The sequence below is a fragment of the Symsagittifera roscoffensis genome, chromosome 2, assembly GCF_963678635.1.
Source record: "Symsagittifera roscoffensis chromosome 2, txSymRosc1.1, whole genome shotgun sequence".
Lineage (NCBI taxonomy): Eukaryota > Metazoa > Xenacoelomorpha > Acoela > Convolutidae > Symsagittifera > Symsagittifera roscoffensis.
The window spans coordinates 46138723-46160836 of record NC_087063.1 but is presented as its reverse complement, the minus strand read 5'-3'; the positions used below and the strand labels follow the sequence as shown (position 1 = coordinate 46160836).

The 22114-nt window shown below is 39.3% G+C and overlaps 3 protein-coding genes across 5 annotated transcripts in view; 2 read left to right on the top strand and 1 right to left on the bottom strand.

Annotated features, from left to right (window-relative positions):
• The window catches only part of LOC134840748 (COP9 signalosome complex subunit 2-like), a 545309-nt gene that overhangs the window by 201283 nt on the left and 321912 nt on the right, over positions 1 to 22114 (bottom strand). The gene's annotated exons all lie outside the window — the stretch shown is intronic.
• On the top strand, positions 7656 to 10385 carry LOC134839141 (serine/threonine-protein phosphatase 1 regulatory subunit 10-like). The gene has a single exon (XM_063854589.1). The coding sequence runs from the start codon at positions 7661 to 7663 to the stop codon at positions 10187 to 10189; it is 2529 nt and encodes an 842-aa protein (XP_063710659.1). The 5' UTR covers positions 7656 to 7660; the 3' UTR covers positions 10190 to 10385.
• LOC134840152 (nudC domain-containing protein 2-like) lies at positions 10841 to 12131 on the top strand. Of its 2 annotated transcripts, none has more exons than XM_063855859.1 (2): positions 10841 to 11086; positions 11585 to 12131. In XM_063855859.1, exons 1-2 carry the CDS (start codon positions 10892 to 10894, stop codon positions 11909 to 11911), a joined length of 522 nt encoding a protein of 173 aa, XP_063711929.1. In that variant the 5' UTR covers positions 10841 to 10891; the 3' UTR covers positions 11912 to 12131. The 2 variants fall into 2 exon arrangements, with proteins under 2 accessions (XP_063711929.1, XP_063711930.1); XM_063855860.1 differs by having other exon boundaries at positions 11615 to 12126.

The window sequence follows — 22114 nt, the reverse complement described above, 5'->3', positions numbered from 1 at the left end:
TATTTGTTGTCTAGGTTCCCAAAGTCAGCTTCATGTGAAACTGTTATTTCAATTTTTTTCGAAACGTTTTTTCAAGTTTTTTTTTCAAATCGATACCCAAAAACTTGGTTTATAAAATCAAACATATTGCGCTACGAATAGTTGTAGAAATAGCTCTGCGGTCTGCAGTTCAGCAAATTTTTCTGCCTTTAGTTTTTAGGATTGAGTGGATCCGTAGCCGGTCCAGGGCCTTCAATGTTTGCAATTCAAATCGATCATTTGCTTTGCTTCTGTTTATCACAAGGTTATACTCTAGAAAATAGTGTAGAAATAGCTTTTGTAGAAGTAGCTCAGTAGTTTGCAGATCAGCGAAATTTGGTGCCTTCGGTAATTAGGATTGCGTGGATCCATAGCCGGTCGAGAGCCCTCAATGTTTGCATCTCTGATCAATAGATTTTTTTGCAACTATTCATCACATTTACGATAGTTCATTAGTTCTTTTTTTGTGAGGAAGTTAAAACTTCCTCCAGAGTTTTTTCAGTAGGTTTTGTTCTCGCACAATTACAGCTGCTATCCAAAGTTAGCTAAGTACGCAACAAAACTTGCCTTAGTTGAACCAAATAAAGATTGCTCGACCTCGCCTCTAGTTGTAAACTAAGCTGTTTTACTCCGCTCCTCTGTATTATTGCCCTCCCCGAGAAACTTTCTGGCATAAAAAGCAGTTAAGTTATTTGAATTTCTTTAATTTTATCAAAAATTGTTCTTACTTTTAAAATCTGAGTTGATTGAAGCAACTAATCTAACATGGTACTTACAGTAACTCTTTCACTTTTTTTTGTTTTGGAAGTTCAGTCGAACTAAGAAAACCAGTTAATTTGCCTTACTACTAAACGAACTCTGCCCAAACGGCTTCATGTTTAGGAATTTTCACAGGGGAGAATTTCGTTAAAGGTTGTTTTCGCCTGTCAAACTATAACCACGCGGCACCACACAAAAAAAATGCTTGTGATTATAATGTGCAACATACACTACCACAGGAAATGGTCCAATGAATGTTTGATGAGACCAAATGTTTGTCGATCAAATGTTTTGCACCGCTTTTGATTATGCTGTTTTTAATCGCCCAGTTTTTACCGATCGCTACTAGAAGGAAAGATAAGGTGTCAATTTTGGATAGATGTTTTCGGTTTAGCTTCGTTGAGTTTTGAACATTATTTTGACCATCAATTTTTGTTTTGTTGTCTAGGTTCCCAAAGTCAACTTCATGTGAAACTGTTATTTCAATTTTTTCGAACCGTTTTTTCAAGTTTTTTTTTCAAATCGATACCCAAAAACTTGGTTCGTAAAATCAAACGTGTTGCGCTAGAAAATAGTGTAGAAATAGCTATTTTAGAAATAGCTCAGCAGTTTGCAGATCAGCAAATTTTGCTGCCTTCGGTAATTAGGAGTGAGTGGATCCATAGCCGGTCCAGGCTCCTCAAAATTTGCATCTCTTATCAATAATTTGTTTCTGCAATTGTTCAACATGCATACGATAGTTTTTTAGTTCTTTTTTGTAATGAATCTATATTTTCCACCAGTTTTTTTTGTAGGGCTTGCTGACGCGCAATTACAACTACTTAACAAAACTTGCTAAGCACGCTGTGAAACTAACTTAGTTGAACCAAACAAGGATCGATAGACCTCGTTACTACTTTGAAACTAAGCTTTAACTACTCAGCTCCTCTAATCTAATTCCCTCCTTGAGAATATTCATGGCATAAATTGCGAGTCTTGTGGTAAAGAAAATCATTAAAGTTATTGGAAAATTTATAAGATTATGAAAAATTGTTTTTTTTATTAATATGAGTGGACTAAAGCAACTAATTTGACATGGTAAATTATAGTGATATAATCACTCCTGAATATTTCGAAAGGTGGATCGAAATAAAGAGAGGTGCACATTTTCATTACTCAAAAACTACCACTGCGAAAACAAATTCCTCTTCAGATTTTCCGACTGAGAAGTTAGTTTATGGTTGTTTTTGCCTGTGAAACCAAAACTCCGCAGCGCCATCCAAATCATATGTTTGTTAGTATTTTTGCAAAAAAACTATCACGGGAAATGACCCATTGGATGTATGATGACCCCAAACTTTTGTCAATTGATAATTTTGCACCGCTCTCCATAATGTTTTTTGATCACCTAGTTTTTACTGATCTTTACTACAAGAGAAAAATAAGGTGTACTGTTTTGAACATCATTTTGGCCATCATGAGGATTTCATTTTGTGTTCTTGGATCCAAAGTCTATTTCATGAGAAGGTATTATTTCAAATATTTTCTATCAGTTTTTTTCAAGATTTTTTCAATTCGGTACACAAATTTGGTTCATAAAATCAAAGTTGAACTGGTTGCGCTTAGAAGAAAATAAGTGTAGAAAAAGTTTTTTTAGAAGTAGCTCAGTAGTTTGCAGATCAGCGAAATTGGCTGCTTTCGGTTATTAGGATTGAGTGGATCCATAGCCGGTCGAGAGCCCTCAATGTTTGCATCTCTGATCAATAATTTGCTTCTGCAACTATTCATCACATTTACTAGTTTATTAGTTCTCTTTTTGTGATTAAGTTAAAACTTCCAAAGTTGAACCAAACAAAGATCGCTCGAACTCTTTACTAATTTTAAATTAAGCTTGAACTACTCAGCGCCTCTGAACTAATGCTCTCCCTGAGAATGTTCATGGCATAAATTGCCGGTCATGCGGTGAAAAAGCAGTAAAGTTATTTGAACTTTTTGAGATTATGAAAAACTGTTCCTACTATACAAAATCTGAGCGGAGAAGCAACTAATCTGACAGAATTATTTACAATGACTCGATCACTCTCAATTGTTTCGGAAATTCGATCGAACTAAAAAGAACAGTTGATTTTCCTTACTACTAAACAAACTCTGCCAAAACCGCTTCATGCTCGGTAATTTTCACTGGGTAGAAATTGGTTTAAGGTTGTTTTCGCCTGTAAAACTAAAACCACACAGCACCATACAATGCAAATGCTTGTAAATATAATGTGTAAAATACACTACAACGGGAAATGGCCCAATGAATGTTTGAGGAGACGAAATTTTTGTCGATTGAATGTTCTGCACTGCTCTTGATTGTTTTTTTATCACCCAATTTTACCGATCTTTACTGCAAAGAAGGATAAGGTGTCACTTTTGGATGAATTTTCTATGTTTGAGCTGCGATGAGTTTTGAACATCATTTTGACCATAAATTAATTTTGTTGTCTAGATTCCAAAAGTCAACTTCATGAGGTGTTATTTCAAATTTTTCTGAAAGTTTTTTCTCAAGATTTTTCAAATCGCTACCTTCATACTTGCGTCCCCAAAACAAAGTTGATGTGGTTGCGTTTACAAATAGCGTAGAGACAGGTCAGCGGTTTTCAGATGGCAAAAGTGTCTGCCCTCAGTAATCAAGTTTTAGAGTTAGCACTCCTTTATGTTAACCTCTCATTGTTTGCCTTTCAAATCAATAATTTGCCCGTACAATTGTTCATCACACTGTCATGCGCTAGCTTTCACGTGCTTTTTGTTGTGAAGTTAAGGTTTCTTCAAGAGATTTTTCTGCAGGGCACCCCTCAGTACAGACCATTGTCTTAAATCACGTCTAGGGTCATTGCATAACAATTTGTACGATCAAAGTTCTGTACACAACCTAAGTTTGAAGGTTGTTTTAGCTGAATACTAGTTCCGCACAAAACGTGTCATGGGAAAATCCAGTGTCTGCGTTCTTACACAATAACTAAGGTGTTTGAACGCCAAATGGTTATGCAAAAAAATTAAGTGTTTTTAGTAATTCTTCAAAAGGCGATAACTTATTTAATAATAACTTATTTAACTTATTTAATTCTACAAAAGGCGCTTGAAAATTGGCTGCAAAGTTCCACGGCGTTCTCGCAATGAGATTTCATTTGGTTCTAATGAGGTAAATTTTACAGTGAATGGAATCTACATTGCAAACCATTTATTCTTATTATATTATAATAATTAAACCTATGCAATTACTAGCATAAAGTAGTAATGAAGTTACCATGGGTTCTTACATTGAATGTGTGTTGTTTTTGGTCATAGCAAAAACGATCTGTTCGCTTTCATAAAGGTTTTGTCCATGTGTTGACTCCAACTGAGTTTGCCAACTATAAAACATTCCAGGTCTCTTTGCCAGATATGCCAGGCCTCTTTGACAATTTTTGAACCAGTCCCCTACGTTGTACATAATCTTTTGTCTGAACTCTTGTTCATAGTTTTCGAAACCAGCGCAATCAAAGTCGTTCTAAAATCATTAAAAAACTTATCGATGTTTAATTTTTGTCACATTACGAGACTTGCCTGTGCTCTAATGGGAATTGAAAATTTTTATTTTGGGGAAAAAATCTTATTTTTCGGCTCAACTTGTGTCTGCTTAAAGATTGTCCACTTAGTTGCCTAATCACGGATTTCTTGGTCTGTAAGCAAGTTTCAATCAGTTTACAAAGCAAGCCTTATTCAATGTGGTTTCAGGAAGAATTTTTGTGAAATCATTTTTTTCGGCCTCCACTGATATCTTCTCTTAACTTGTCTGCTTTGTTATCTTCTGTTGCTATTTTCATAATAAAATGTCGGGCATATTTGCTTAAAATGAACTTTTACCGAGGTTTACGAAATTTAAATTTAAATAGAATTAGTTTTTTTCTAAGTTTTTAAAACTTTTTTTGACCTATTTTTCATGTTTGTGCTGTATCGCAAGTAATGCGAACTCCGTTTCGACTGTCAATAATTGTTTGTTTTTTCAAGCATCTCAAGGATCTTTGAATTTTAGATATGCTAGTGAAAATGAGTTCAAAAGCGTGTTCGTTTCCAGATTGCATTACTTCAGAATACTTAGCTATTGGAGGAATGCCTTTTTTGTTGTTGTTTTCAGATTTTTTTTTCGCTGTCGCTTTCGTGATTAGCTTTTGAGTTAAAAGAAAAGTACGTGATGCCCGTTAATTTTGACTGATGCGCGTATATCTAAATGAATCAATTTTTGAAAACAAATTTGAGGCAATTGACAATAATGAACGGGCTTTTTGTCAAATTGAATTTATTCTTCTGAGCTCTATTTCTTCAACCATGTTTCTGTTTGTCGTTGATTACCTTGAAAAACTTTCATGTGTTTTTTTTATGTCCCGCTGCAGGAAAGTACTTGAAATTATCCAGAAATTAGCCAAATGACTTGAATCAACTGTAAACTTTGTGAAAACAGTGGTGCTAGAAAATTTCAAATTTTGTACAGGTCAATTTTACTGAAAAGTTTAAACTGTATAACTTGTTTTTTCTAATTTGCTTTTTACTTTCCTTTTTTTTCTAATTTCAAAGCGTTATCGAAGCGTAACATGCCGTTTTTTTTGGGTTAACAGCTAGTTCAACAAAATTATTGAATTAGTAATATTTCTGCTGTGCTGCTGACATGCTCAGTTTTATGGACGAGCAAAATTAACTACCGGGTACTGGTTACTACGCATGACATATCTGAAACTCGATTCATTGTATGTATAAATACAATTTTGATAATAATTTTTACTGATGGTTTTTCAGCTTCATGGTTGACTACTCAAGCTCTGTCGGTTCAATTTCCAAATTATGTAGTTTACTTTGCATACGCTAATTTTATAGCTATCTTTATTCTATGTAGTTGTTTTTGCCTAAATGATTTTTGACGAAAATTTTTGGCTAAGTCTAAGCTTTTTGGTTGTCGGCTTCAATTGTCGCGGCTCATTCACTGAAAGCTTTCTTAAAATATCCGGCAGTACTTTTGAGATCAATAAGACAATTTTTTGAATGCTGAAATCCAATATCACAAGGACCTCTTTGAAAGCTTGAATAAATTCAAGCTTGAAAAGATTTTTTTGTTCCGACCTATTGAAAGTTTTTACAGAACTTTGCATTCGCGTGTCTTTAAGTTTTCATCTTTTTTGCTTTCCACGCAAAAACAGCTATCACTAATAACCATCCGAGTGTTGAGTGATATATCAAATTGAACCTCTTTCACTCATTAGACAGGTTTAAAAGTTTTTGATTTTTCTAAATTCAAGCGAGCGAACACTATTATTTAAGCTTAGTTTGGGCTGTTTAAAGTAGCTTATGTATTCCTAATTTTGATTGTTTTCGAGAAAATTTATTTTTTAAATAGATTTTTAATGCCTTTTTGGGAATCAAAACTTCAAAAATTTGAAAGTTTCTGCAAAAAAAATGAAAAATTAATTTGATTTCATTTAAAATTCATTTAAGATTTTTTGTTTTTCTCGTCATTTTTCTTCAAAATCTGTTGTCCTGTTTGTTTACATTACTATGATCGTAAATTATTCCTAAATTATAGTTTTTCATCATATCCTTTTATCACACCACGCAGAAAGAAATAAGACTTATTTGAACAAAAATTTTCTTACTTTTTTTAGAAACTTGATTGTGTAATCAATTAAGCTTCCGGGTTATAAAATCTGAGCGTGCTACTGGAATCAAGCTGTGGAAAAATTAATGACAGTCCTTAAAACCGTTCTAGTAAAAAGCAGAAACGGTTTTAAGTGTTTTCAAATTTTGTTTTGACAACAAAATATTACGAAATTAGTTTTGTTTTGAAGGCTCTAGGACTTCGGCCAAATCTTGCAGTCGTTAAAACATAACTATGCCTTTTTTGGCGCTCGGCGATTTTACGGGGAGCCTATCTATTTATAAAAAAATTTGCAAACCATTTTTCTCGGGAATAAATTTTTTTTGTGGAATTTTCATACCTTTTGAAACGCTCTTGATGTAGTTTTCTTTCTGTGATATATTGCTCAAACTTGAACGAAAATATGCGTAAAGACAATCCTCTTCAACCCAAAGTTTTTTAGCTTCAAACCAAAGTTTTTTTAGCTTCAAACCAAAGTTTGTTGGTTATTCCCATTGTAACATTGTAAACATGGTCACCTAATAAGTGAAGAAGAACTTGCTTTTTTTTGGCCTGAATAGATTTTCAGCAAATTGAAAAAGTAAGCGAATTAAATTTACATCAGCAAGTTTTCCCATCGCCCGAAATTCTTAATGCTTCAGGGGCATTGAGTGGGTTATCGTATCAATTCCCGTTCAGTCGTAATTCAGATCGCAACATAAAACATAAAAAAATCTGCTCATTTAACAAAAACTGATTGTATTCGTTTTTAGCATGATTTTGAGAGTGGAATAAGAAATTTTAAGAAAGTTATAGATAATTTATCGTCAACTTTGAGTTAAGCTGTAAATTTATTTACTACTGCTATCCAAGAAATTGGTTGAACATTTGAAAACATTGAAAAAAATTCACAATCAAATACCGGTCAAAACATTCTGTGATATTTGCACAGTATCCTGCTACGCTTCTTTGTTTTCTAATTTTTCTGATGACTCGGCAAAAAATTTTGACCTAGTTGAACAGTAATCGACTTTTCTAGTTTCGGTCTTCATATTAGAATTTAGATTTACATTGGAAACAAATCAATTTAACAAAATGATTTAGTTGATATCCTTATTAAGTAATTATTCTACCGACTTTCCAGTAAGCGTAATACGAGCACCTAAAAAAGTTATTAAACATTTTCAGTAACGAACCTTTTTTTTTATTGGTAGTTTCGGCAGACAATAATTGATGAACACTTTTCAGATGTATCTAATGGCCAATCGGGTTGAGGCGCTGTTGGCAGCCTTGGAGGCTTTTGTCTCGGATGACGGATCCATATTAGGAATTGAAGATGTCGCTCCTCTAGTTGAGTCCATGGAAAACATCACATCAGTCGAATCGAAATGCACTTTCGTTAACATCCTTCTCAATACGAGTAAAACTACAATTCTGAACAAATTTGTCGCGACTGGAGGCTGGAAAATTCTTAATAGATGGCTTTCAGAAGTTTTATCTGCAAGCGAAAACGACTCGATGTTCATTGAAGAACTCTTGCATGTTTTGTTAAAACTACCAGTCACTATTGATCTGCTAAAAGCGGAAAAATCTACCCCACTTATGATTAAAAGTTTATCAAAAAACACTAAATATAACTCCGAAGTTATAAAATTATCATCTCAGATTGTAAAGCAATGGACTGAAGTGATAACGGCGGAAAGTAAACCCAAAAAACAGGCTAACAGTGAATATTCACATAAATCGAAATCCCATAAAATAAAGACAGAATCGGAAAATTCAGAAACGAGTAAGATTAAAAAACAACATGCTCCTCCAAGCAGCGGGGCTCGCAAAACGGGCTTGGAGGAAGAGACCGCTTTGAATGCAGTTCCAACTAAAAAGCGGCCCTCAATTGAAATGGACCCCTCAAAACATTGTACAGAGTTGAAAAAGGCCAAAATAGAACCCCAAAACAACGAAACACAAACTCAATTACAGCATAAGGAAATTAAAGAAGAGCCTAAAGGAGCTACTAAGGTTGAAACGGAAAGTGAGATACAAAAAGAAAAATCGGATCAGAAGCTGACCAATGAAAAACCACTTGTTTTGCAACCACCAATATCAAAAACAATAAATCCTGATCCTCCAAAGCCCAAACAAGCAGTACTTTTAACTCAGGATTCTATGTTTGCAGATGCTCTGTTTAAACCAATGGCTCCTGTAAAACTGAAAGTGAAATCAAAGGTTAAAAGAGAAAAACACGAAATCAAATCGAAAGAGACTAGCAAAGAAAATATTAATTTGACCGTTTCGCCGACTAAACAAGTCAGCTCAGAGAAAGTTGGCAAAGATGGAAAAGAAGCTGAAATGGATACGGATTCTCCAACTGAGACAGAAGAAAAATTAATTGCGAAAGTTGAAGATGTCGCTGAAGCTAAGGAGCCGGAAGTCAAAAAAGTCCCTCGAGATCCTAGTTTGGGTCCGAAGCCCATCCTTATTTATATCAGAGCAGGTAAAAAAACCAACAGGGTTAAATTTAAAGATGACGATAATCTGGTTCAAGTTGAATACTTCGAAGTCGAGGATGGAGAGCGGACGAACTTCAGAAAACAACAGGATGCTGAAAGGTACCAAGACTACGCTAAAATCGAAATGATAAGGGAAAAGATGACGTTCCAAAAACTGAGAGGTTTTTCAGACGCTCCTGCGGGGGTGGAAGTTGACGATTCGTGGCGTCTGGCGTCATTCGAGTATCCCGGATCCTTTGATCAGTCGTTACTATTCGGACGCGGGAAAAATAGCACGGAACGCGAAACTCAAAATAAACGAGAAGTGAGCGTTTTGGCCGAATTGCAGTTTGACCGATCTAAGATTCCATACTCTCCCAAAGAACCAGACAGAGAACACTACGAACTAAAAGAGCCAATTGTCATTCCCTTGGGTGATCTGAACCCTCCGATAGTAGAACAGATGTTTCAAGGATCTTCTAACCCGCAAGAATCTCCACATGAACTGGTAGTTGTTACATCACCAACAGAAAAGCTTGCGCCAATTAACACCCCACTCGAACCTTCAATAACAACCCCAGATGTAATAACAATTGACGATGATTGCGTGAAGGTTCCAAGAGCGCCTCAGGAACTAGTTGCCCCTGTGTACAATCAAGATTCGGATTTAAGACTGGCAAACAAACAGGATGAACGTCAAAACAAGCCCCCTAGTTCTACTAGTATGTCTGTGAACGGAAACACTGAGGCAAGGGGAGGTCCCACTACCACGCAAGCTGATTTCATGCCGCCTCAAATTCTGCTTAAAAACAATATCCCGATTCCAGTTACATTACCAGGAGTCTTACCGCGTCCAAACTTCGCACTCAGACCGCCTTTCGATCCGAATACTATGGCTCTTAATCGCCCACAGAGACAAAATTTTCAGCAACCGCCGCATCCCATGCAATTCGCCGGTAGAATACAACGCCCTCCTATGCCTATAAAAAGTAGTTTTAACCCCAATCAGAATAGGTTTCGCGGAGGATTCAACCCAAATCATAGACCCAGACATCTTGGTCCAGGACAGAACCAAAGGTTCAACCAGCCCCAAAATCAAAGACCAAGGCATCCCGGGAACCAAAATTCTAATAGACCGACTCTCGACGCATCTCAAGTCTGCATGTTCCATGCTCAAGGCTATTGCAAAAATGGGGACAGGTGTAAACTTGTTCACGTTCCGAGGGGTCCACCGGCTGCGCCACAAGGAGAGACGTACAAGAAGGATATCGACCTGAGAGACTTTTTTCAAAATTGAAATTGTCCAGGTGTTTAAGCTGGATACATCGACTTAATTCAATCAAATTGAAAACTTGAAAAATGAAGTTGCCCGCCCGGAAATAATAGTTTCGTTTTGACTAATTTTTTTGCGTTTGAGTTCATTTTGAATGGTAAATTGTCGCCTCCGACAATTTTAGTTTTCTATTTGCTGTATTTATCCGAGCCTCAATTAAAATTAGAACTCTTCAGATTGAGATTTTTTTCCAAGACAGTAGAAGAAGAATTTCAGCTTGCTTCTTAGAATGCAATGTGGTTTCACTGTTGCTAAATTAACCGGAGCGTTTTGTTTTTCCATATTTTGATGCCAGATTTAGTTACCAATCATTTAGTTTTTTGATCGTTAAGTAAAGATGTTAAGACAATTTATACACGATCAGAAATACCTATGTACGAGCTTGTTCAGCTCAGAAAGTTCAACTGTTGCCTAGAATTCAATTAAATCTTGCCTTTAAAGTTTTGATGATTTTTTTGATCCGGGCTGAAACTCTTCGCTTCATTTATGAGCAACGAGCTGATCTTGGTACTCCTCTGCCTATCCAACCTCCCATGGCTCTTTTTTGCAAGTCTGAGGCTCCAGAATCTTTATATTCGATTCCATCAATCTCAACAGTCTTCGATTTTCAGAAGTTGGTTTGTTCATATTTAGAATTCTTAAACCTGATTTGTATGTAAAAAAAACATGCACGTTGTGGCTGAGAATGTAGAATCCGACTCTGGCCAAGTTAAGACTGACTTCGGCCGATGGGAACAGACTGAAGAAGAAGTGAATGTCATTGTGGATCTCCCTTCTAATCCAGGGTTCAAAGTCAAGGGCAAAGATGTGGCTGTGGTGGCCACGCCTACATCACTGGCTGTTTCAGTTTTTAAGGAGCAAGTACGGAGGAGTCACTAAGAAAAACTGAGTTTAAAATAAGTCGTGAAAAAATCGATGGTTCAATTACTTACAAGTTTTGGCTTTTTTCATGAAAAATTAAATCGGGATCAACCAGTACTCATTTTAAGAAGTTGCACAGGGTTTTAATTACTTAAAACTGAAATAAAGTAGCATAGGTTTTTCTTACACTTTCAAAAAAAAATTAATATGGAGGTTTAATAAAAAAGAATAATGAGAGTTGTCTGAAAAAAATTAAGACAGGATTGGATTTAGGGTATGACGTCCCACGAAAATGTTTCTCAATATTTGCATCTAGTCAACGCAGAAAATTGTATCGGGTAAACGCCAAAAAATATCCCAGAAAATTTGATAATTTAAAAATCTACCCCCAGCTCTGGGAAAATGTGCCATCTGGACCAAAAAAAGGAAATAAAAACTTACTAAACGTTCGAACGCTAAATGAACAAGATTTTATTTTGAAACGCAGTCTTTTGGTAGAAATTGAAGAACAGAAATAATATTTGGCAGAAGTTGAAGGGAGACCTGTTTGCTTGTGTCTCTCCATCTGACATGGTGTGGACGATAGACGACAACAAACTACACATCACACTTATCAAGGCACTCAAGGGATCCACTCACTGCTGGACTTCCCTCTTCAAAGACGGACCACCACACTCACAGTACACTGCAGACCCATGGACCCTGGATAATATGAGGAAACAGTTGACCAGAGAGAGGTTCCAGAGAGAGAATCCAGGCATGGATTTCAGTGGGGCTGAAGTGACTGGAAATTACCAAGGAGGAGGACCCGAACTACCTTCATAGTAGTTTTGGAAACTTTTTCTCAAACTCAGCCTATAGCTTTCCGGCCTGAAAACTAATTATGCTTTTTCTAAAAAAAAACATGGAAATAAATGTGTCTTTTGCTTTACCTCGCAATCTTTCATTATATCTATCTTGGTTTTATTCAATATGTTAACTTTCAACTAATCTTAATATACCTGATTAAATGTCGTCTTATTCATTCAACCAATAATTTCTTTGCAAAAGCAAAAACAAAATAAAACCTGCTTGTTTCGTCTTCCGCACTAATAACATCAGCTAAAATGGGTAGTCTTTACTATCACGCATTGAATCTAGTTGACATTCACAATGGTCTGAGATCCTATAGTAGTGCTCAAGTCAATTTCCATAACGGCTTTGGCGCTCACAACATTGTGGGAGATGTCACGGTGAGTTTTTAACCTTGCGATTCGCAAGGGTATTGCAACCAGGAACTGGGCTTTTTCCAGTTTTTTAGCAGATCACTCTCCAGCTAATAGTTGCCCGCTTGACCCAAAGGTAAAGTCAGATGTTGGGACTACAAAGGTCAATGGTGTGATTTCCCCCAGGATCGGTAAATTTGACAATTGGAAAATTTGTGCTGTGGCATTTCCTTTTAAAATGTCTGCTTGTGTTTTGTCGGCTAAGTTAGCAGAGGGTAGAATTGGTGATTTTACTGTATTACATGCTATAGTAACCTGAGCGTAAGATTGATTCGTCATTAAGTTAAATAGTACAGCAAACAAAGGGTAAAATTCGAAATAGTTCAATCTTCGAAGATATCGTCCCTCCTATGCCAGAAAGCAAAATTTGACAAAATCGGCGAACCCCCCCCCCCCCCCCAAAAAAAAATCAGAACTCAGAAAGCTAATGTTATGAAAATCAGAGGAGCGATACTAGAGATGATTTGACCCGGGCATGCAAAAATCGAGAGCCGTCAGACCCTTGGGGGCCAAATGATAACGGTCCCCAGAAGTGTAAATGGCCCTATCAGAACTCGGAAACTAGCGGCGGTATTGGGCTCAAATTTTATTATGTTGTAGGCCTAGTTAACGGAAGCTTCAGTTTCACATCCCAGATTCCTAGGAACCCCACTTCCGGTTATATGCCCAAAGTAAACAAACACACCCCTAACTTCCGGAAATCGTTTTTCGGCCACCGATGAGCGCGGGGAGCTGAAACTTGGAGGGATGATAGGTAGTGGCAAGATAAATCTTGTATTATAATTTGCATCAAATCCGGCGGTTGGACCGGAAGTTATTAGCACTTAGAAAAACACCCCCTTAGACCGGAAATAGGCAATTTACGCGAAATGATGAACGATGGCATAAAGATTTTATCGCGGCAGTGGACATAGGATACGGACCCCGAAAAAAGAGCCCTTGTGAGTAAAAACCCTCCGTTGACTCCTTTCGGTGTTATTAGCCTCCTCCCGGAAAAAGTGATAATGGACCTTGGAAATGGTTTAACTTGTGAAGTATTAATGAGATATGAATGAAACTTGGTAGTTGAGACCCCCATGGGATTTTGAACCCAAATATGGAAGTTTGACCCCGGTTGACCCCTGGGTGACTTTGAGTTGACCTTTGGGCGTTTTGACCCCAAACTTGCATAGAAAACCCCGAGAATAACACCGCAAAGTGGCGTATTCCCCAGTCCAACCCCTGGAAATGAAAATGGGTCACCTAGCTAAAAATTGGAAGAAAAACTTATATATTGGGAAGTAGAGCAGAAGCTGATAGAGATATAGCTCTTACATCGCAACCTTGGAGTAGAGGATTTACATCAAAAGGGACATGAAAAGCATTGGGTTCAGTTTAGCTTGGCGAGTAATCTATTAATAGCAATTCAACGAGAAAATTGATAGTAAAAGAACCGTAGCATGAGAATTAATTCTTCTAAATCGTTTTTGACTTGGCTTCTCAAAGGTGACTTTTGGTTGATTTGACCCCTAATAGACTAAACACTTTACCCTGATGGCTAGAAGGTCGCTACTTAAGGTCGAAATTAAGAAGGTCGAAATTACTAGAAGGTCGAAATTAAGATAGCTACCGCATACCGGGTATCTAATAAGTGTGAAAAGATTGATAAAAGAAACCGAAGTTGGGCCGTGGCAGAGTTGACAGGAGGAGGGATATAATCTTAAAACATGTGCGGACGGGTGATTTAGGCGGATGTCAGGACTGATAGCGAATGGCGTGACTTAAGTAAAACTAAATGTAAAGAAAGATGAGGAGTTGGAGGGTACCGGAGAGCCTTTAAGAGTCAGAACAGTGTTAGCTACCTTTAAGAGTAGTTGGTTCTCGTCAGAGAAGAGAACAGTTGTTAACTAATATTAAGAGTAGTTGGTTCTCAGTCAGAGAAGAGAAGAGTTATTGCTAGCGATTAGGGTAGTTGGTTCTCGAAAAAAGAGAACAACTGTAGCAAAAATAGTAGATAGTTGCTTCTCGTCAGAGATTCTCTAGAGAGAGAATAGCTCAGTATTAGTGGAGTTAGCTTGAAGTTAATTGCAATAAGGCAATTTATGCTGATAAATCGCAGACCCTTTCCTTATTATAACCTGGCCACTCAGAGCCCTCTGTAATCAGACGTATAATCATCTGAATTAAAATACAATTAGAGACTCTTGCGATTGTATCGACTAGACAAGACAGCCGGAAGAGCAATACACAAAAGGGGCAAGCAACAGATAGCAATACAGGATCTTTGCCTCCAAATCAATTCTTCAGGGATTGTAGAAAATAGTAAATCTCCGCCGCCCCTCTGAGTTCATTGCCCAGGGGACGACTTTGCAGTGTCGTTAGGAAAGAGAGAACGAACCTAGAGAAGAAATACCCTAATTCTACTTAGAGCTCAATTTTTTTTGAATGTATTTGAAATTTTAATTGCGTGTGTCGGTGTCTGATATGATGTTAGTTAACGATTCAATTGGGACAGTAATTATACCAAAATTAAGTTGAAAATCATACCACGAATTTTTTTACTATTGAAGCAAAGACAAATCAGTGGCGGAATTAGGGTGGAGGGTGAGCGGGGGGGGGGTTTCCCCAAGGGCCACTTAAGGATTTCCCCTCAGGGATTGCACGCCCTGCCAACCTAAAGGGTCCCCCTTTTATTACTTTGATATATCCATTTTGTTGACGGACCCAAAAATTCTTCTAAAGTCGCCTTGGGCGCCAATATACTAGTCTAGAGGGTGGAGCGCGCGCCGAAAAAACGCGATTTTTTGGTCAACATTTTCCAAATAGTGCCTAAAAACGCCTTTTCGGCCTGTGTTTTTAAAATTTTGCCTGCGGCGCATTAATTTTGGCAAAACAGGCTCTTTGTAGTGCTTTAAAGTCGCCTTGGGCGCCAATATACTAGTCTAGAGGGTGGAGCGCGCGCCGAAAAAACGCGATTTTTTGGTCAACATTTTCCAAATAGTGCCTAAAAACGCCTTTTCGGCCTGTGTTTTTAAAATTTTGCCTGCGGCGCATTAATTTTGGCAAAACAGGCTCTTTGTAGTGCTTTGGAAGAGCTCGCAAAATCAATTTGGTCGACCTAAAAAAAAGATTGACGAAATTTTCCTAGATCCTAGATCCGACCCTGCAAGTGATGATTATTAAACCAGGTTTCTGATTTTTAACCGAATGTAATTTTCTTCTCGAAAAAAAAACTGGTCACTATTATAAAATGCATTATTCCAGACAATTTTGTCATGTTTTTCTACTCGCTTTTTTTGAGCTGTTAGCTTTATTTGATGCAAGGCGAAAAAAAGGGTCTTGGGAGCTCTCCAGACGAGTCCGGTCCCATGAAGATGTAGCTAATGCGAACGTCGGAGCCCAAGCTAGAGATGACTTGAAGCGTGAGCAGTTCATCGTCGGGCTGTTTGATGTGGAGTTTCAAGACCAGCTCTTGCGGGAAGATTTGAGGAGCCTCGCTCAGGCCGCTGCTCGGGCCCAAGCCCTGGAGCTAGTCAACAGGACGTCACGGGCCAGGAACAGAAAGAGGCTGCATTTCGCGAGAGTGGCCGAGAATGTACCAGAGCAGGGGGCAGAGGCGAGTCGCGGTGCTGGTGGACAGACCAGTCGGCTGCCACATGTGGGGACCAATTGGGGACGACAGCAGGCGGTCACTGACCCGCGAATCGACCAATTGGTGAGTGTCCAGAGTGATCTTCTGACACAGATGCAGAATATGACGTCTATTATGGGTAGGTTTGTCACTTCTTTTATTCCTGCCCCCCACCCGGAGAATCTACCCCGCCCTGATCAAACCCAATGAACTCGGCAGCTCTTTGACCCTTACCCCAGCGAGGACCGTCGGAGTTCCCAGAACAGTGGAGTCGGATGCTACGGGGTGAAGAGCCAGGTACCCCGTGGCAACTGCTATGCATGTGGTGAGATGGGTCGCTTTTAGAAGGAGTGTCCGGTTCATTTAAACTACAGAGGGCCGGGGGCAAGGAGCGAGTTCAAAATAGGCCTTTTCCCGGCCGACCTACAGAGACAACAAGTATCGAAGCGAGACCAACTGACAGACGGTTCGAATAAAGGAAGCCACAACGAGTGGCGAAACGAGATGCTGATGTAGACAGTAATACGCTGTGGGAACAGGAAAAAGTTTAGCCGATTTTGGAACGATTACCTCGTGTCACAGAGGTCTCTCCCGGGCGAGAAACGAGAGAGCAACCACGTGTTGAGCAAGTGGGAATTAGTCACGATACCTGCGGACCCCGTGGGGTAGTCGTAGATGCTTGTAGAGGGAGCACCCAAGTCGAGGCCTTGCTCAATACGGGGGCCACGACTGACCTCATTCGTACAGATGTAGCTCGAGATCTCTTAGACTCGTCTGAGATTGAGCCATATTGGGGCAGACTAGAGACAGCAGATTGACAGAAAATGAAGTTGGATGGATGTATTACCACCCATCTGAAATTGGTAGCCGTTGACAAAGATCTTGATCAAATTGAAAGCAGAGATGGTTTTCGGACTTCGGTCACTGAAAGAAAATCGGTGCACATTGACGTTCAGCCACGAGGAAGATTTCATGTGGACAGGAACAAAAGAGGGTTTCAAAAATCCCATAAGTTATCTGCCACCCATTGTATCCCCAAAGCGGATACTCTCGACCCCCATGATCCAGGAGGGAAGAGTGAAGGAGAAGGCGATTCGAGTAAGGAGAAGAGGAGGCAGCTGATAGCGAATATAGCAGCTTCCGTCGAGCATTTCGATCGAGTCCCATCTGATGAAGGAGGTTGGCCAGCTAGCTTTGACAATCACTCAGCGGGAGCAATTTGCGAAAACATGGACGATGACAAAAATGGGGGTTTACCAAAGCGATTTCGTTAGAAGAGGCACTGCAAAGTTGCAGACCTTTCAGTGTACCGGAAACAGTTGCAAGTGTCAAAGAGACAGCTACGAATATAGAAGATGATTGCGAGTCGATTCGATGGAAACCAACGCCAGGTGGAGTTGCGAAGATGCAGAAGGAAGATGAAGCGATTGCTCAAGTGTTCTATTGGGCGGTAACATGCGATGAGACGATTGATATGCTTTCACTTGGAACGAACATCATCCCGAAGGAGCAGGCCATGCAGTATGGAACTGAAACACTGGTCTACTGGTCAAGATGGGATGAGTTGAGTATTAAAGATGGAATACTTTACAAGAAGTGGTTTCAACGAGATGGCTCCAGGCCAAACCTTCTGACGGTAGTTCCGCTGGCGGGGCGGAAGGAAATTTTTAGCAAGTTCGATTTGATGGAGACTGGAGGAGGACAGCTTGCAGCCGAGAAGATGCTGGCAAGAATACGACAAAGATATTGGTGGCCGACGATGAGAACGGATATTGAAAGAAAAGTCCAGTGGTGTGTAAGACGATCAGTTCATATGAATGAAAAGAATATGAAGTGGGCAGAGGGCCTAGCTCCCTTTTATCCTGGGATCAGAGTCAGCGCGTTGGCAGTAGATATTTTGGTACCAACGACAATGGCGACGAGTAGCAGAGTGAAACATGTGCTTGTTTTGACGGACCTTTTCACAATGTATGCGATTGTAGTTCCCCTGGTGACAACGGATTCAGCTGACCTGGCTCGTGAGATAGTGGAGAATTTGATACTGAAGTTTGGAGCTCCAAGTTTGCTACATACAGATCAAAGAAAAGGTTTTAGTGGCAAATTGATCCAAGAGATGTGCTGACTTTTGGGTATTGACAAAACTCAGACTTCCCCCTACAAACCCCGAGCGAATGAGCGTACGGGAAGGCACTATGTAAAGATGGCCGAAGTGGTTTTGAAGTAATTTGTGGAGAACCCAAGGACGTGGGACACGAGTTTGCCATTTTGAACTTTGTGTACAATACGACAATCAATCGGATAGCGGGAGCTACGCCGTTTAGTATGGTGCATGGACAGGAGTGCCAGTATCCAATTGACCTGTTCTACGCAAAGCACCAAGATGAACCGTTGACAAAAGATGGTTTTGCGAAATGGCTTGACGAGCAGTTCCGAGATGCACACGGCAAAGCGAGAGAAGTCCTAGGGATGGACCAACGTCGACAGAAGGATCCATATTACAAGAAAGTTCACGGGGAGCCCTACGCAACTGTTGACAAAGTCTTGGTATGGGCAAAAGAAAAAGTGAAACTGAAGAAGACTTTCGATCCATATGAAGGACCATACCTTGTAATGGCCAGGATGTCCGAAATGAACTACAAGGTGGCAAAGCAACCGACTCCAAGTAAAGTGAAGTTCCTGCATTTCAACACGCTGAAGCGATGCGTGGAGGGCACGAGACAACCAGAGGAAGCTACTGCAAGGAAGCGACCGACACCATATCGGTCGGCGAACTTCTTCGATGATCCAGAAATGCACATCGAAGACGAAACAATTTGGCTGAACAACCGGGAGGGATTCAGTCATGATCCAGGCCCGAGGCAAAAACCCGTGGGATTGATGTCAAAAAGAAATCGAGTAGGGTTGGAGCCACTAGTCAATCCTCCCGAGCTAAATGGAGTCTTGCGATGGCAGAGCGATGCGGTGGAGACCTTTGACGAAAGGGAGATGGGAGTTAGAAGTGAAGAAGAGGCCGCAAATCTGCCGAACGAAGAAAGCCACCAGTTCGGTTTGGTATCGACAACTATGTGAGTTAAAACTAGCTTTGTGAAAACTTTGTCATTCCTATCTTTGGTGCTCGTTTTATATCTAAGTGCGATTCCACCTCATTTTTGCACTGTTTAGCATTATCTCCGCTTATTAAAATATAGTTTGGGTCGCACTGCGAGGAGTAAATTTATTAGCAGTCAAGTCCCTTAATTAGGACTTCTGTAACAAATAGTTCTTACAAGTCGAATCTGATTACTCAAAATAGGACTGACTGAAGGGTCCGCGATTTTGTCTAACGAAAAGTAATTCGGTAATTAGGAAGTATTATGATAGGATTAGGCATTAGATAGGGCTAATCTAGTTTGGTAGAAAGACGGTAAGTTAAAACTTTGTCATTAGCATTATTCGGGAGAATAATAGACTAGAAAGGAAGACTGTAGAATTGGTGATTTCACTGTATTACTTGCTATAGTAACTTGAGCGTAAGATTGATTCGTCATTAAGTTAAGTAGTACAGCAAACAAAGGGTAAAGTTCGAAATTGTTCAATCTTCGAAGATATCGACCCTACTAAAGCAGAGAACAAAATTTGACAAAAAGGGGCGAACCCCCCCCCCCCCCCCAAAAAAAATCGAAACTAAGAAAACTAATGTTATGGAAATCAGAGGAGCGATACTAAAGATGATTTGACCCGGGAATGCAAAAATCGGAACCCGTCAGATCCTTGGGGGGCAAATGATAACGGTCCCTGGAAGTGGAAATGGCCCTATCAGAAATCGGAAACTAGCGGCGGTATTGGGCTCAAACTTTAGTATGTTGTAGGCCTAGTTAACGGAAGCTTCAGTTTAACATCCCAGATTCCTAGGAACCCCACTTCCGGTTTTATGCCCAAAGTAAAGAAACCCACCCCTAACTTCCGGAAGTCGTTTTTCGGCCACTGTTGAGCGCGGGGAGCTGAAACTTGGAGGGATGATAGGTAGTGGCAAGATAAATCTTGTATTATATTTTGAATCAAATCCGGCGGTTGGACCGGAAGCTATAAGCACTTAAAAAAACACCCCCTTAGACCGGAAATAGGCAATTTACGCGAAATGATGAACGATGGCATAAAGATTTTATCGCGGCAGTGGACATAGGATACGGACCCCGAAAAAAGAGCCCTTGTGAGTAAAAACCCTCCGTTGACTCCTTTCGGTGTTATTAGCCTCCTCCCGGAAAAAGTGATAATGGACCTTGGAAATGGTTTAACTTGTGAAGTATTAATGAGATATGAATGAAACTTAGTAGTTGAGACCCCCATGGGATTTTGAACCCAAATATGGAAGTTTGACCCCGGTTGATCCCTGGGTGACTTTGAGTTGATCTTTGGGCGTTTTGACCCCAAACTTGCATAGAAAACCCCGAGAATAACACCGCAAAGTGGCGTATTCCCCAGTCCAACCCCTGGAAATGAAAATGGGTCACCTAGCTAAAAATTGGAAGAAAAACTTATATATTGGGAAGTAGAGCAGAAGCTGATAGAGATATAGCTCTTACATCGCAACCTTGGAGTAGAGGATTTACATCAAAAGGGACATGAAAAGCATTGGGTTCAGTTTAGCTTGGCGAGTAATCTATTAATAGCAATTCAACGAGAAAATTGATAGTAAAAGAACCGTAGCATGAGAATTAATTCTTCTAAATCGTTTTTTACTTGGCTTCTCAAAGGTGACTTTTGGTTGATTTGACCCCTAATAGACTAAACACTTTACCCTGATGGCTAGAAGGTCGGGATTGGAATAGAGTACAGACACAAATTTTAGATGCCTGAAGTGAATTAGCTAACCAAAAAAGGGTCTCCGCCTACCCTTATGAGGTCGGAACGTTAACGGGATATTTGAAATAAAGAGCTTGGGAGGATCACTGGGTAAACATAGCATGGTTTAGAGGTTAGTTGAACTCGAGGGCTGAAGTCAATGAGGTCAGGAATCAGTTGATTAGAATCGTATGACAATTGTTTGCTTGGTAAAATTAAGATAGCTACCGCATACCGGGTATCTAATAAGTGTGAAAAGATTGATAAAAGAAACCGAAGTTGGGCCGTGGCAGAGTTGACAGGAGGAGGGATATAATCTTAAAACATGTGCGGACGGGTGATTTAGGCGGATGTCAGGACTGATAGCGAATGGCGTGACTTAAGTAAAACTAAATGTAAAGAAAGATGAGGAGTTGGAGGGTACCGGAGAGCCTTTAAGAGTCAGAACAGTGTTAGCTACCATTAAGAGTAGTTGGTTCCCAGTCAGAGAAGAAAAGAATTATTGCTAGTGATTAGAGTAGTTGGTTCTCGAAAAAAGAGAACATCTGTAGCAAAAATAGTAGATAGTTGCTTCTCGTCAGAGATTCTCTAGAGAGAGAGTCACTCAGTTTTAGTGGAGTTAGCTGGAAGTTAATTACAATAAGGCAATTTATGCTGATAAATCGCAGACCTTTTCCTTTTGATTTGATAATTAGATTTTAACCTGGCCACTCAGAACTCTCAGTAAGGAGACGCATAATCATCTGAATTAAAATACAATTAGAAACTCTTGCGATTGTATCGAGTAGACAAGACAGCCGGAAGATATCAAATTGCTTATTTTTTGGTTTCTTAGTTTTATTTCAATGAATTTGTGTGTTTGTTTTCACATATATTAACCCTGGATAACAACTACTTAAGTAACTTTTGAGGTCAAAATTTTTCTGTAGTTGTTGTGTTGCACCTTTTTTTAGTTTTGCTTGATTTTACATTAAACGGAATATCTGGCGTCATCCATAACAAACGAAAAAAATTTGAAAAACTGTTGGAGTACCGAGTTGCTTTTACGATAAAACCATATAAAACAAAGTTTCTTTGTGTTTTTCGTAAATTTCTAAATGCCCAGAGATTTTGGGTTGGACGTCTGTAACTGGACAAAAATAACAAAACTGACTATATGGTATTGGCGCGATTCGAAAAGATCGATCACAAATAATTAAGGATAAATTATTCAAGTACTTTAGATATCATTGTCATGATGCATGCAATAAAAAAGGGATATAATCTTAAAACATGTGCGGACGGGTGATTTAGGCGGATGTCAAGACTGATAGGGAATGGCGTGACTTAAAT